This window comes from Pristiophorus japonicus, chromosome 14 (genome assembly GCF_044704955.1).
Source record: "Pristiophorus japonicus isolate sPriJap1 chromosome 14, sPriJap1.hap1, whole genome shotgun sequence".
In the NCBI taxonomy this organism is placed as follows: Eukaryota; Metazoa; Chordata; class Chondrichthyes; family Pristiophoridae; genus Pristiophorus; species Pristiophorus japonicus.
Window position 1 is genome coordinate 78736130 of NC_091990.1, and position 16361 is coordinate 78752490.

The window sequence follows — 16361 nt, forward strand, 5'->3', positions numbered from 1 at the left end:
GGTGTCATATTTGAAATTAGTTTTCGGCCACAAATCCGCAGCATGACTAAAACCGCCTTTTTCCACCTCCATAACATCGCCCGTCTCTGCCCCTGCCTCAGCTCTTCTGCTGCTGAAACCCTCATCCATGCCTTTGTTACCTCTAGACTTGACTACTCCAACTCACTCCTGGCTGGCCTCCCACATTCCACACTACGTAAACTTGAGGTCATCCAAAACTCAGCAGCCCGTGTACTAACTCGCACCAAGTCCCGCTCACCCATCACCCCTGTGCTTTCTGACCTACATTGGCTCCCAGTTAAACAATGCCTTGATTTCAAAATTCTCATCCTTGTTTACAAATCACTCCATGGACTTGCCCCTCCCTATCTCTGTAATCTTTTTCAACCTCACAATCCCACAAGATGTCTGTGCTCCTCTAATTCTGGCCTCATTATAACTGCTGAACCATTGGTGGCTGTGCCTTCAGCTGCCTGGGCCCTAAGCTCTGGAACTCCCTCCCTAAACCTCTTCGCCTCCCTACCTCTCTTTACTCCTTTAAGACGCTCCTTAAAACCGACCTCTTTAAATAAGCTTTTGATCATCTGCTGTAATTTCTTCTTATGTGGCTCAGTGCCAAATTTATCTGTTTGTCTGTAACACTCCTGTGAAGCACCTTGGGACGTTTTACTCCATTAAAGGCGCTATATAAATAAAAGTTATTATTATTATTGTTATCATTATACCCACCCTTTTACGACTGTCCCTCTAATATCCGCCCCTTTAATGCCCGCCCCTTTTATACCTGCCCTTTTATGGACCTCCCACTAATACCCGCCCCTTTAATGTCGACCTCTTTTATGCACGCCCCTTTAATACCCGCTCCTTTAATGACCACCTCTTTTATATGCGTCTCTTTAATACAAACCCCTTTAATGACCACCCCTTTTATACCTTTCCCTTTAATAACCAACTCTTTTATACCTGCCACTTGAATACCCACCCATTTAATGACTGCCCTTTTTATCCCCGCCCCTTTAATACCCACCCCTTCAATGACCAACCCTTTTATACCATCACTTTAAAACCTGCCCCTTTAATGACTTCCCTGTTTACACCCGCCCTTTAACTACCACCCCTTTAATACACACCCCTTTAATACCCACCCTTTTAATGATCGCTCTTTAATACCCGCTCCTTTAATGACATCTCCTCTAATACCTACCCATTTAATACCTGCCCCTTTAATAACTGCTCCTTTAATGACCGCCATTTAATACCTGCCCCTTTAATGGCCGTCCCTTTAATACCTGCCCCTTTAATACCTGCCCCTTTAATGACCATCCCTTTTATACTCACCACTTTAATGGCCTCCCCTCTAATAACCGCCCCTTTAATAACTGTCCCTTTAATACATGCCCCTTTAATGAGCATCCCTTTAAGTCCTGCCCTTTTAATGACAGCCCCTTTAATACCCGCCCTTTTAATAACGACCCACTACAATCTGCCCCTTTTGTACCCTCCCTTTTTAATGACCGCCTCTCCAATACGGCCCCTTTACTGACCGCCCCTCTAATACCAGCCCCTTTAATACCGCCCCTTTAATTGGCACCCTTTTTACATCCGCCCCTCTAATACCCACCCCTTTAATACCTGTCCCTTTACTGGGCACCCCGTTAATACTCCCCTTTTAATTGCCGCCCCTCTAATACCTGTCCCTATTATGAACGCCCCAATTATACCCTCCCCTTCAATACCAGCCCCTTTAATGATCGTTCCTCTAATACCTGCCCCTTTAATACCGCCCCTTTAATTGCTGCTCTTTTTACACCCCCCTCTTTAATAACTTCTCCTCTAATACTCACCCCTTTAATAACCGTCCCTTTTATACATGCCCCTTTAATGGCCACACCTTTAATACCGCCCCTTTAATGACACCCTCTCTAATACCCGCCCCCCAACTTGCCCCGCCCCTGGACTGGGCGCGCTGTTGGCTCAGCGCTGGGCGGACGGACAGCCGGCCCCAGTGCCGGTGGCGGGAGCTGCGGGGACATGAGGCGGTGCTGGTGCTGGTGCTGGTTCACGGCGCTCCCCTTCCTCCTGACGGGTGCGACCCTCTCCAAGACGGATGTAAGGAAAGCCGGAGGCCGGGGCCCGGAGGAGGAGGTGAGCCCCACCCGCTGTGTATGCAGAGCAGCCCGGCCGGGGCACGGAGCACGGAGCACGGAGCAGGCCCTGGCGGTGCCGGGGCCCCCTCCGCTCCCTATGCCTGCCCCTGGCTCCCCCGCTCGGGGGTAAATGCCCCAACTACCACACTGCCACCACTCTGGGTAGACAAGCTGCTCCTCAATCCCTCTCTGGATTTCAGTCAGCAGCTTATATTGATGGCTCCTAGATTTGAAACCTAACCGATAGGGACAGGAGTGGCCGGACAGCAGCTTCTCTCTGCCCATCATATTAAATCATCATTTGGCCCTTCAGCCTTCTCTCTCCTCTCTCAAACAGCCCCAACACATTGCTGAACTGTCCCCAATGGAACTGAATGCCCCATCACCACAACACACAGTTCACTTCACAAGTACTTCATTGGCTAGAAAGTGCTTTGGCCCTGAATGGTGCTCCAGAAATGCAAGTTTTTCTCTTTCCTTCGTTCAGTCCTTTTGGTTCTTAATGACCGGGAGTCATTATCTCTTCAATCCCATCGTTAAGTACATTTACACCCGTGACCTGCCTGAAACAGAGTCCCGCAAGCTGGTTTATGCTGACGACATGGCCTTGGCCACACAAAACATTAATCTGTCCATCACCGAGGAGACACTGACCAGCGATTTAGAGGATGGAGGCCGAGTTCTGCCGATGGCAACTTCGGCCCGACCGGCACCTCGGCATTCCACCTCAATACCCATCAAGCAAATCAAGCTGAAAGTCTCCCTTTTGCGGTGCAGAGGTAAACCATGCCAAAACACCCTATTTTAGGAGTCACACTCCATCGCACCCTGTCATATAGACAACATCTCCAGAACCTTGGGATGAAACTTGAGTAAGGGCAACTTGATCCAAAAACTTGTCAGATCAGCACTCGCGCTGGTGTACTGTACAGTGGTGTACTGCTCTCTGGCATGGCCATCAAGTCTGTATGTGAAATCCGTTAATGTTCAGCTAAATTCTGCCATGAGAATTATCATCGGGACACTTTTATCAACACCAACACCTTGGCTGCCTGTGCTTGCAAACATCACACCACCACATCTTCACTGCTAATATGCAGCCTCCAGTGAATACAGCCTCTTCACCAGCAAAGACATACCAATCCAGACCAACTTCAACAACCTGCCACCAATCTATCTCACATCTAGAAGGCCATTTTGGACCGTCGCCGAAGCCCTTCAGTGATCTCTCCTCAGACTTGATGACCGATGGCGAAATGCCTGGAAGAACATAAGAAATAGGAGCAGGAGTAGGCCACCTGGCCGCTCGAGCCTGCTCCGTCATTTAATAAGATCATGGCTGACCTGATCATGAACTCAGCTCCACTTCCCTGCCTGCTCCACATAACCCTTTATTCCCTGATCACTCAAAAATCTGTCTATCTCCGCCTTAAATATATTCAATGACCCAGCCACAGCTCTCTGGGGCAGAGAATTCCACAGATTTACAACCCTCAGAGAAGAAATTTCTCCTCAGATCAGTTTTTATTCTGAGACTATGTCCCCTAGTTTTAGTTTCCCCTATGAGTGGAAGTATCCTCTCTGCATCCACCTTGTTGAGCCCCCTCATTATCTTGCATGTTTTGATAAGATCACCTCATTCTTCTGAACTCCAATGAGGCCCAACCTACTCAACCTATCTACATAAGTCAACCCCCTCATCTCTGGCATCAATCTAGTGAACCTTCTCTGAATAGTCTCCAATGCAAGTATATCCTTTCGTAAATACAGAGACCAAAACTATACACAGTACTCTAGGTGTTGCCTCACCAATACCCTGCACAGTTGTAGCAGGACTTCTCTGCTTTTATACTCCATCCCCCTTGCAATAAAGGCCAGCATTCAATTTGCCTTCCTGATTATTTGCTGTACCTGCATACTCACTTTTTGTGTTTCATGTAAAAGAACCCCCAGGCCCCTCTATACTACAGTACTTTGCAATTTTTCTCCATTTAAATTATAATTTGCTTTTGTATTTTTTCTGCCACTGTGGATAATCTCACATTTTCCCACATTATATTCCATCTGCCATTTTTTTGCCCACTCACTTAGCCTGTCTATATCCCTTTGCATATTTTTGGTGTCCCTCTCACAATTTGCTTTCCCACTCATCTTTGTATCATCAGCAAACTTGGCCACATTACACTCGGTCCCTTCATCCAAGTCATTAATATAGATTGTAAATAGTTGAGGACCCAGCACCGATCCTTGCGGCACCCCACTAGTCAATGCCAACCGGAAAATGATCCATTTATCCCAACTTTGTGTTAGTTAGCCAAACCTCTATCTCTGCTAATATATTATCCCCAACCCTGTGAACTTTTATCTTGTGCAGTAACCTTTTATGTGGCACCTTATCGAATGCCTTCTGGAAATCCAAATACTCCACATCCACTGGTTCCCCCTTATCCACCCTGATCATTACATCCTCAAAGAACTCCAGCAAATTTGTCAAACATAATTTCCCTTTCATAAAACCATACTGACTCTGCTTGATTGAATTATGCTTTTCTAAATGTCCTGCGACTGCTTCCTTAATAACAGACTCCAGCATTTTCCCAATGACTGGTCTATAGTTTCCTGCTTTTTGTCTGTGATATATGGAATGGATTCCTTGTAGAGGACCCCACAGCACAACCTGAAGGATCAAATCTTCCTCGCAAACAGTGGATAACCATCAACCACCTCAGAACCAATCATGGTAGATGCTGCCACCTTCTCCATAGATGGAAGATTAAAGCCTCCTCATCGTGCGACTGTGGAGCTCCTAATCCGACTCTGGAGCACATCACTGAACACTGCCCTCAGAGGGAATTTGCAGGCAGCCTGCGGGATAGCCATGCTGTTATACCGGAAACTTTGGTCTGGATATCCAACGTGGATATTGACGTTTGATTTCCTTTGCTACTACAATATGAAAGAAGTACAGTGACTAAACCCAGTCATAATGTATCATGTCAGGCCTCGTCAGTGCTTTGGAGCATCAGTATAACCTATTTTGAGCAGTATTCTGCACCTTGAAAGTTGCATCAGCTTTGGTTGCAGTGCTGTAGTTTGTGGTCACCATTGCTGTTTACACAAGGGACATGACCAGCTCGTGTGACACCTTGCAAAGCCTCTTCATTGTGTGTTTTTACCACTGATACACCCCTTACTAAACAGCTCCCTATTAAAGTCACGCAATAACAACTTGCATTTGTATAGATCCTTCAACCTAGGAAAGTGTCTCCAGTTGCTTCACAGGAGCATAATCAGACAAAAATTGACACCAAGTCAACGAAGGAGATAATAGGCAGTAAATTGTGGCCTCTCTGGGTGTGTACGATGTGCGCACGTGCCCGAAGAGGCCTCGCAAATGTTGGTTCTCTGCATTTGTGATCTGTCACTGACAGATCGCATGCATCCCTGGGAGAAGGACATTTGCGAGCGGCGATGTGGGCTATTTGCCCAACGAATGCCCTTCAAACTCTTACACCTGGTAAGAGCAGGCGTATAGCCTACTTTTACTATCATAAGAGTTTTAAAACATAGAAAAATTCAATTTTATCATGAATTTTTGTATTATAAACCCTATCCATTAAGGTAAGTTTATTTTTAAACCTATTAAAACAATAAAAAAAACTAATAAAACATTTAATTTAATTCAATTTCAATTAATTTAAATATGTGAGATGTTTTTTATTTATTGTGCTGTGTTTTTGGGGGTATTCTCATTGATAGTACAGGTTGAATCTCCCTTATCCGGCACCCTCGGGACCTGGCCTGTGCCGAATAAGGTATTTTGCTGGATGAGGGGAGGTCAGCGGTCCGAGGTCGGCGCTCCGGGCAGGCCCGAAGTGTCGGTGTCGGTGCCGGCCCCAGGTCGGGGTGGAGGTGGAGGTCGGCTGCGTTTTGTGCATGCGCCCCCTCGCCACCAGAATCATGCCAGATAAGAGAGAGCAACCTGTTTATCAATGAGAATACTCCATGTTGATTGGTGGTCCTGCGATGTGTGAGCCCACACACTGGGCTGCGAGTGGAGACCTCAGGCCACAAGTATATGTCCCTCCAGAACCACCAGGTACTTTCAGAAAACAAGTTTCAGTTGGAGGTGCCCGCCCCCTAGGAAGCCTCCGCCTGCAATGTTTGGGCCGATCTGTACAATAGTGTCAGCTGTTCATGTTTCTGCCATCCCGATTTGCAATTTTTAACCTCTCCTACCTACCAGCCTATCACAGACCGTCCCTTTTGGTCTTTCCTCCCCTCCCCTCCTTTCACTGCCTCTACACGTGCTTAAAACCCGTTACATCACTAACCTTTTCCAGTTCTGACGAAGGATCTCAGACCTGAAACGCTAACTGTTTCTCTCCCCACGGCCTGCTGAGTGTTGCCAGCATTTTCTGTTTTTGTTGAGATAATCAGGATAGGTGACACAGCTTGGTGGGTTTTAAGGAGCATCTTCAAGGAGAAGTGAGAGGTTTGGAGTGGGGGGGTGAAATCCAGAACTCAGGACCTGGACGGCAGAAGACACAGCTGTCAATGATGAGGTGAAGGAAGTCTGAGATGCAAAGCGGCCAGAATTGGAACAATGCAGAGATCTCGGAGGGATGTGGAGCTGGACGAGCTTAGAGATGAGAAGGGGCAAGGCCATGGAGGAATTTTAAAATGGAGGCATTTCAGGTCTGGGAGCCAATGTCGATCAGCGGGCACAAGGGTGATAAGTGAACGGGACTTGATGCGAGTTAGGACAACGGCAGCAGGGTTTTGGATGAGTTTAAGCTGATGGAGGGTGAAAAATGAGTGATCGGTATGAGTACATTGGAGCAGTCCAGTCCAGAGATAACAAAGGCATGGATGAGGGCTTTTGCAGCAGATGGGCTGAGGCCGGGACAGAAACAGGCGATGTTAGAGAGTGGAAATAGGTGGTTTTGGTGATGTGGATATGGGGTCGGAGACTCAACTAAGGATCAAATAGGATGGCGAGGTTGTGAACAGTTTGTTTCAGCCTCGGGCAGTGGTTAGGGTGGGATCAGTGGCGAGGGAATGGAGTTTGTGGCTTCGGTTTTCCCAGTGTTTAATTGGATTAAGTTTGTGCTCATCCATTACTTGATGTCAGACAAGCAGTGTGACAAATCGGAGAGATTTGGTGGTGAGGTAGAGCTGGGTGTCATCAGCGTACATGTGGAACCTGATGTGTTTTCAGATGATGTCACCGGATCATGTAGATGAGAAATAGGAGGGGGCCAAGGATAGATCCTTGGGGAAACACCAGAGGTGACGGTGCGGGAGCGGGAAGAGAAGCCATTGCAGGAGATTCACTGGCTACGAGTGGTTAGATCTGAAAGAAACTGGCGAGTGCAGTCCCACCCAGCTGGACGATGGAGGAGAGGCGTTAGAGGAGGATGGTGTGGTTACCCGTGTCAAAGACTGAAGACGGGTCAAGGAGGGAAAGGTAACCATGGTCACAGGCACATAGGATGTCATTTGTAACTTTGATAAGGGCCGTTTCAGTTCTTTGGCAGGGGCGGGAACCTGATTGGAGGGGTTTAACCATGGAATTCTGGGACAGATGGGCACGGGTTTGGGAGGTGACAGCACGTTCAAGGACTTTGGGGAGCAACAGGGCGTTGGGGATGGGGTACTCGTTTGCAAGGACGGAGGGGTCAGGGTGTTTTTTTGAGGAGCGGGGTGATGGCAGATTGAAGTGGAGGGAGACAGTACCTGAGGAGAGAGAAGCGTTAACAATATCGGCTAACATGGGCACCATGAAGGGAGGTTGGGTGGTCATCACTTTGGTGGGAATAGGGACGAGGGAGCAGGAGGTGGCTCTCACGCATAGGATGAGCTCGGAGATAGCATGAGGGGAGATGGGAGAGAAAGATGCGAGTTCAGGGCTAGGGCCCTGAACCAGGGGGTCGATGCCTTCAGTGGAATTGGAGGGATGTGGGGGAAAATAAACTGGAGACAAATCAGCATCTCGACAATTGAAGAATAGACCGAGGGTCAGGTCAGTTAGAGGGATTAAACAATGGCTGAATTTTATATAACTTAAAAAAAATGAAACTATTTCCATTTTACTCATATCTTCAATGCTGTATGGAGTTCCTGGGCTCTGACATGCTTTCAATGAAGCAATGCAGTCCAGATCCTTATTTAAATGGCATTCATTTTCTTGCCAAACTGCTTTTGTTACGGCAGTAAAAGGTCAAAGATCTGTGTGTTAATTTCACGGCGATATTACTTGGTCAGTGTCACGTCACCTGATCCTCTTCTGGTCATTTGTTTTTTTTAAGTTGCTAAATGTGTTCCATCAAGACTGACCCCTCGCGCCACTGCGTGAGGGATTGATTTAAAGTTTGAAGAGGTCAGTGCTGTAGAGGGTTAGTTTGTTTCTGGTTTATGCTCAGCCATGGCTCAGTGAGTAGCACTATCCCCAGTGAGTCAGAAGGTTGTGGGTTCAAGCCTCACTGAGCACCTCGCCCTGACTGCCCCTCCAGTCCAGTACTGAGGATGTGCTGCATGGTTGGATGAAATGTTAAAATTAAGGACCTTGAAGTCTGGCTCAGGTGTATGTAAAAGACTCTGGTACCATTTGAAGAAGAGGTAGGAAATATGCTCAGAGTCCTGACCAACATCCCTCTCAACCAGCATGAACTGACCATTCATTTCACTCGTGTTTGTTTGGACATTGTTGGTAAGAATGGTGGCTGTAATCGCCAGACTCAGTCACTGCAGGTGTACTTCTGTACAGCAGTTTGGGATATATTGTCAGGATGCACAAGATTAAACACAAGTATTGTTTTGTTAGACAGGACCTTCGACCCGTTTGGTTCAGGACCGAGGCCTTGTAGTCACGGACCCAAAAGCCAAAGATATTGTGAAGGAGCAGAGGAGTTACTGCACTGCGAAAGTGAGAGAGCGCCACTTCAGCGGTGAGGTTCTGGGATACATCACACCCGTGAGTATCTGAGATGGGAGGCGTTGTACTGACCAGCCGCAATTTCCGTGTGTTGTTACACAGCACTGTGAAGACCAGTGGTGTCCTCAGTCTTCAGCTCGTTACGTGTGTAATTCCTCGCACAAGCAGGATGTGCTGCGCCTGTGTATCAAACTAAAGATGTACCCCACACAGGAAAAACGAATGGCACGTGACACATAATCATTAACGAGCCCGTGCTTGCAGGGAACTAATACGACTTCAGGCTAGGAATTTTAATACCGGTTTGGATTCCACTGTTGTGTACTAGAGTTGTTTGAGTCCACAATTTTCTCCACTGTCAATATTCTAATATATCGAGGGCTTCAGAGGGTTTATACACAGAATAACAAATATCCGAGAGTGAGTTACAGGCTGGAATCTAATCGAGGGGTTCGGGTGGTTTATATACAGAACAGATACCCGGGAGTGAGTTACAGGCTGGAATCTAATCGAGGGGTTCGGGTGGTTTATATACAGAACAGATACCCGGGAGTGAGTTACAGGCTGGAATCTAATCGAGGGGTTCGAGTGGTTTATATATAGAACAGATACCCGGGAGAGAGTATCAGACTGGAATCTAATCGAGGGGATCGGGTGGTATATAAAAAGAACAGATACTTGGGAGAGAGTTATACACTGGAATCTAATCGAGGGGATCGGGTGATTTATATATAGAACAAATACCCGGGAGTGAGTTATAGACTGGAATCTAATCGAGGGGTTTGGGTGGTTTATATATAGAACAGATATCCAGGAGTGAGTTACAGGCTGGAATCAAATCGAGGGGTTCGGGTTTGCGGGATTTATATATAGAATAGGTACCTGGGAGTGAGTTACATACTGGAATCGAATCGAGGGGTTCGGGTGGTTTATATATAGACAGATATCCGGGAGTGAGTTACAGGCTGGAATCTAATCGAGGGGTTTGCGGGATTTATATATAGAATAGGTACCCGGGAGTGACTTACATACTGGAATCTAATCGAGGAGTTCGGGTGGTTTATACATAGACAGATATCCGGGAGTGAGTTACAGGCTGGAATCTAATCGAGGGGTTCAGGTGGTTTACATACAGAACAGATACCCCGGGAGTGAGTTACAGGTTGGAAGCTAATCGAGGTTTTTCGGGTGGTTTATAAATAGACAGATATTCGGGAGTGAGTTACAGACTGGAATCTAATTGAGGGGTTTGTGGGATTTATATATAGAACAGGTACCCGGGAGTGAGTTACAGATTGGAATCTAATGGAGGGGTTCAGGTGGTTTATATTTAGAACAGATACCCGGGAGTGAGTTACAGGCTGGAATCAAATCGAGGGGTTCGGGTTTACGGGATTTATATATAGAATAGGTACCTGGGAGTGAGTTACATACTGGAATCGAATCGAGGGGTTCGGGTGGTTTATATATAGACAGATATCCGGGAGTGTGTTACAGGCTGGAATCTAATCGAGGGGTTCGGGTGGTTTATATACAGAACAGTTACCGCGGGAGAGAGTTACAGGTTGGAAGCTAATCGAGGGGTTCGGGTGGTTTATAAATAGACAGATACCCGGGAGTGAGTTACAGACTGGAATCTAATGGAGGGGTTCGGGTGGTTTATATATATAGACAGATAGCCGGGAGTGAGTTACAGGCTGGAATCTAATCAAGGGGTTTGCGGGATTTATATATAGAATAGGTACCCGGGAGTGAGTTACATACTGGAATCTAATCGAGGGTTCGGGTGGTTGATATATACAACCGATATCCGGGAGTGAGTTTCAGACTGGAATCTAATCGAGGGGTGTGGTTGGTTTATATATAGAACAGATAACCGGGAGTGAGTTACAGACTGGAATTTAATCGAGGGGTTCGGGCGGTTTATACATAGACACATATCCAGGAGTGAGTTACAGGCTTGAATCTAATCGAGGGGTGCGGTTGGTTTACATATAGAACAGATAACCGGGAGTGAGTTACAGACTGGAATCGAATCGAGGCGTTCGGGTGGTTTATATATAGAACAGATAAGCAGGAGTGAGTTACAGGCTGGAATCTAATCGAGGGGTTTGGGTGGTTTATATATAGAACAGATAACCGGGAGTGAGTTACAGACTGGAATCTAATCGAGGGGTTCGTGTGATTTATACATAGACACATATCCAGGAGTGAGTTACAGGCTGGAATCTAATCGAGAGGTTCGGTTGGTTTATATATAGAACAGATAACCGGGAGTGAGTTGCAGACTGGAATCTAATCGATGGGGTTCGTGTGATTTATACATAGACACATATCCAGGAGTGAGTTACAGGCTGGAATCTAATCGAGGAGTTTGCGGGATTTATATATAGAATAGGTACCCGGGAGTGAGTTACATGCTGGAATCTAATCGAGGGGTTCGGTTGGTTTATATATAGAACAGATATCCGGGAGTGAGTTACAGGCTGGAATCAAATCGAGGGGTTCGGGTGGTTTACATATAGAACAGATACCCCGGGAGTGAGTTACAGACTGGAATCTAATCGAGTGGTTCGGGTGGTTTATATATAGAGCAGATAACCAGGAGTGAGTTACAGGCTGGAATCTAATCAAGGGGTTCGGGTGGTTTATATATAGTCAGATATCCGGGAGTGAGTTACAGGCTGGAATCCAATCGAGGGGTTCATGTGGTTTATACATGCACACATATCCAGGAGTGAGTTACAGACTGGAATTTAATCGAGGGGTTCGGTTGGTTTATGTATAGAACACATACCCGGGAGTGAGTTACAGGCTGGAATCTAATCGAGGGGTTCGGGGGTTTTATATATAGAACACATACCCGGGAGTGAGTTACAGACTGGAATCTAATCGAGGGGTTCGGGTGGTTTATATATAGAACAGATACCCCTGGAGTGAGTTACAGACTGGAATCTAATCAAGGGGTTCGGGGGGTTTATATATAGAACAGATACCCGGGAGAGAGTTACAGACTGGAATCTAATCGAGGGGATCGGGTGGTTTATATATAGAACAGATACCCGCGAGAGAGTTACAGACTGGAATCTAATCGAGGGGATCGGGTGGTTTATATATAGAACAGATACCCGGGAGTGAGTTACAGACTGAAATCTAATCGAGGGGATCGGGTGGTTAATAAAAAGAACAGATACCCGGTAGAGAGTTACAGAATTGAATCTAATCGAGGGGATCGGGTGGTTTATATTTAGAACAGATACCCGGGAGAGAGTTACAGACTGGAATCGAATCGAGGGGATCGGGTGGTTTATATTTAGAACAGATAACCGGGAGTGAGTTACAGACTGGAATCTAATCGATGGGGTTCGTGTGATTTATACATAGACACATATCTAGGAGTGAGTTACAGACTGGAATCTAATCGAGGGGATCGGGTGGTTTATATATAGAACAGATACCCGCGAGAGAGTTACAGACTGGAATCTAATCGAGGGGATCGGGTGGTTTATATATAGAACAGATACCCGGGAGTGAGTTACAGACTGAAATCTAATCGAGGGGATCGGGTGGTTAATAAAAAGAACAGATACCCGGTAGAGAGTTACAGAATTGAATCTAATCGAGGGGATCGGGTGGTTTATATTTAGAACAGATACCCGGGAGAGAGTTACAGACTGGAATCGAATCGAGGGGATCGGGTGGTTTATATTTAGAACAGATAACCGGGAGTGAGTTACAGACTGGAATCTAATCGATGGGGTTCGTGTGATTTATACATAGACACATATCTAGGAGTGAGTTACAGGCTGGAATCTAATCGAGGGGTTTGCGAGATTTATATATAGAATAGGTACCCGGGAGTGAGTTACATACTGGAATCTAATCGAGGGGTTCGGTTGGTTTATATATAGAACAGATATCCGGGAGTGAGTTGCAGGCTGGAATCAAATCGAGGGGTTTGGGTGGTTTACATATAGAACAGATAACCCGGGAGTGAGTTACATACTGGAATCTAATCGAGGGGTTCGGTTGGTTTATATATAGAACAGATATCCGGGAGTGAGTTGCAGGCTGGAATCAAATCGAGGGGTTTGGGTGGTTTACATATAGAACAGATAACCTGGGAGTGAGTTACAGGCTGGAATCTAATCGAGGGGTTCGGGTGGTTTATATATAGTCAGATATCCGGGAGTGAGTTACAGGCTGGAATCTAATCAAGGGGTTCGGGTGGTTTATATATAGTCAGATATCCGGGAGTGAGTTACAGGCTGGAATCTAATCGAGGGGTTCATGTGGTTTATACATGCACACATATCCAGGAGTGAGTTACAGGCTGGAATCTAATCGAGGGGTTCGGGGGCTTTCTATATAGAACACATACCCGGGAGTGAGTTTCAGACTGGAATCGAATCGAGGGGATCGGGTGGTTTATATTTAGAACAGATAACCGGGAGTGAGTTACAGACTGGAATCTAATCGATGGGGTTCGTGTGATTTATACATAGACACATATCCAGGAGTGAGTTACAGGCTGGAATCTAATCGAGGGGTTTGCGAGATTTATATATAGAATAGGTACCCGGGAGTGAGTTACATACTGGAATCTAATCGAGGGGTTCGGTTGGTTTATATATAGAACAGATATCCGGGAGTGAGTTGCAGGCTGGAATCAAATCGAGGGGTTTGGGTGGTTTACATATAGAACAGATAACCTGGGAGTGAGTTACAGGCTGGAATCTAATCGAGGGGTTCGGGTGGTTTATATATAGTCAGATATCCGGGAGTGAGTTACAGGCTGGAATCTAATCAAGGGGTTCGGGTGGTTTATATATAGTCAGATATCCGGGAGTGAGTTACAGGCTGGAATCTAATCGAGGGGTTCATGTGGTTTATACATGCACACATATCCAGGAGTGAGTTACAGGCTGGAATCTAATCGAGGGGTTCGGGGGCTTTCTATATAGAACACATACCCGGGAGTGAGTTTCAGACTGGAATCTAATCGAGGGGTTCAGGTGGTTTATATATAGAACAGATACCCCGGGAGTGAGTTACAGACTGGAATCTAATCGAGGGGTTCGGGGGGTTTATATATAGAACAGATAACCGGGAGTGAGTTACAGACTGGAATCTAATCGAGTGGTTTGGGGGTTTACATATAGAACAGATACCCGGGAGAGAGTTACAGACTGGAATCTAATCGAGGGGATCGGGTGGTTTATATATAGAACAGATACCCGGGAGAGAGTTACAGGCTGGAATCTAATCGAGGGGATCGGGTGGTTTACATATAGAACAGATACTTGGGTGTGAGTTACAGACTGAAATCTAATCGAGAGGATCGGGTGGTTAATAAAAAGAACAGATACCCGGGAGTGAGTTACAGGCTGGAATTTAATCGAGGAGTTCGGGTGGTTTATATATAGAACAGATATCCGGAAGTGCGTTTCAGGCTGGCATCTAATCGAAGGGTTTGCGGGATTTATATACAGAATAGGTACCCGGGAGTGAGTTACATACTGGAATCGAATCGAGGGGTTCGGGTGGTTTATATATAGACAGATATCCGGGAGTGAGTTACAGGCTGGAATCTAATCGAGGGATTTGGGTGGTTTAATAATAGAACAAATGGCTGGTAGTGAGTTACAGGCTGGAATTTAATCGAGAGATTTGGGTGGTGTATATATAGAACAGATTCCCGGGAGAGAGTTACAGACTGGAATCTAATCGAGGGGATCGGGTGGTTTATATACAGAACAGATACCTCGGAGTGAGTTACAGACTGGAATCTAATCGAAGGGTTCGGGTTGTTTATATATAGAACAGTTTCCCAGGAGTGAGTTACAGTCTGGAATCTAATGGAGGGGTTCAGGTGGTTTATATATAGACAGATATCCGGGAGTGAGTTACAGGCTGGTATCTAATCGAGAGGTTTGCGGGATTTATCTATCTAATAGGTACCCAGGAGTGAGTTACATACTGGAATCTAATCGAGGGGTTCGGGTGGTTTATATTTAGAACAGATACCCGGGAGTGAGTTACAGACTGGAATCTAATCGAGGGGATCGGGTGGTTTATATATAGAACAGATACCCGGGAGAGAGTTACAGGCTGGAATCTAATCGAGGGGATCGGGTGGTTTATATATAGAACAGATACTCGGGAGTGAGTTACAGACTGAAATCTAATCGAGAGGATCGGGTGGTTAATAAAAAGAACAGATACCCGGGAGTGAGTTACAGGCTGGAATTTAATCGAGGAGTTCGGGTGGTTTATATATGGAACAGATATCCGGAAGTGCGTTTCAGGCTGGCATCTAATCGAGGGGTTTGCGGGATTTATATATAGAATAGGTACCCGGGAGTGAGTTACATACTGGAATCGAATCGAGGGGTTCGGGTGGTTTATATATAGACAGATATCCGGGAGTGAGTTACAGGCTGGAATCTAATCGAGGGATTTGGTTGGTTTATATATAGAAAGATATCCGGGAGTGAGTTGCATACTGGAATCTAATCGAGGGGTTCGGGTGGTTTATATATAGAACAGTTACCCGGGAGTGAGTTATAGACTGGAACCTAATCGAGGGGTTCGGGTTGTTTATATATAGAATAGATACCTAGGAGTGAGTTTCAGGCTGGAAGTTAATCGAGGGGTTTGGGTGGATTAATAATAGAACAAATGGCTGGTAGTGAGTTACAGGCTGGAATTTAATCGAGAGATTTGGGTGGTGTATATATAGAACAGATATCCGGGAGTGAGTTACAGGCTGGAATCTAATCGAATGGTTCGGGTGGTTTATATATAGAACAGATACCCGGGAGAGAGTTACAGACTGGAATCTAATCGAGGGGATCGGGTGGTTTATATACAGAACAGATACCTCGGAGTGAGTTACAGACTGGAATCTAATCGAAGGGTTCGGGTTGTTTGTATATAGAACAGTTTCCCAGGAGTGAGTTACAGTCTGGAATCTAATGGAGGGGTTCAGGTGGTTTATATATAGACAGATATCCGGGAGTGAGTTACAGGCTGGAATCTAATCGAGAGGTTTGCGGGATTTATCTATCTAATAGGTACCCAGGAGTGAGTTACATACTGGAATCTAATCGAGGGGTTTGGGTGGTTTATATTTAGAACAGATACCCGGGAGTGAGTTACAGGCTGGAAGCTAATCGAGGGGTTCGTGTGGTTTATATATAGAACAGATACCCAGGAGTGAGTTACAGACTGGAATCTAATCGAGGTGTTTGGGTGGATTATATAGAGAACAAATG

General features: G+C 46.0%; 1 protein-coding gene across 1 annotated transcript in view; it reads left to right on the forward strand.

The window, feature by feature from the left end:
- Positions 1–1945: 1945 nt before the first annotated feature.
- Positions 1946–16361, forward strand: part of LOC139279416 (chitinase domain-containing protein 1-like) — a 64361-nt gene continuing 49945 nt past the window's right edge. Inside the window, exons 1-2 of the mRNA XM_070898527.1 lie at positions 1946–2145; positions 8974–9123. Of these exons, the coding sequence (XP_070754628.1) occupies positions 2032–2145; positions 8974–9123 (264 nt within the window). The 5' untranslated portion in view covers positions 1946–2031. The remainder of the gene's footprint in view (positions 2146–8973; positions 9124–16361) is intronic.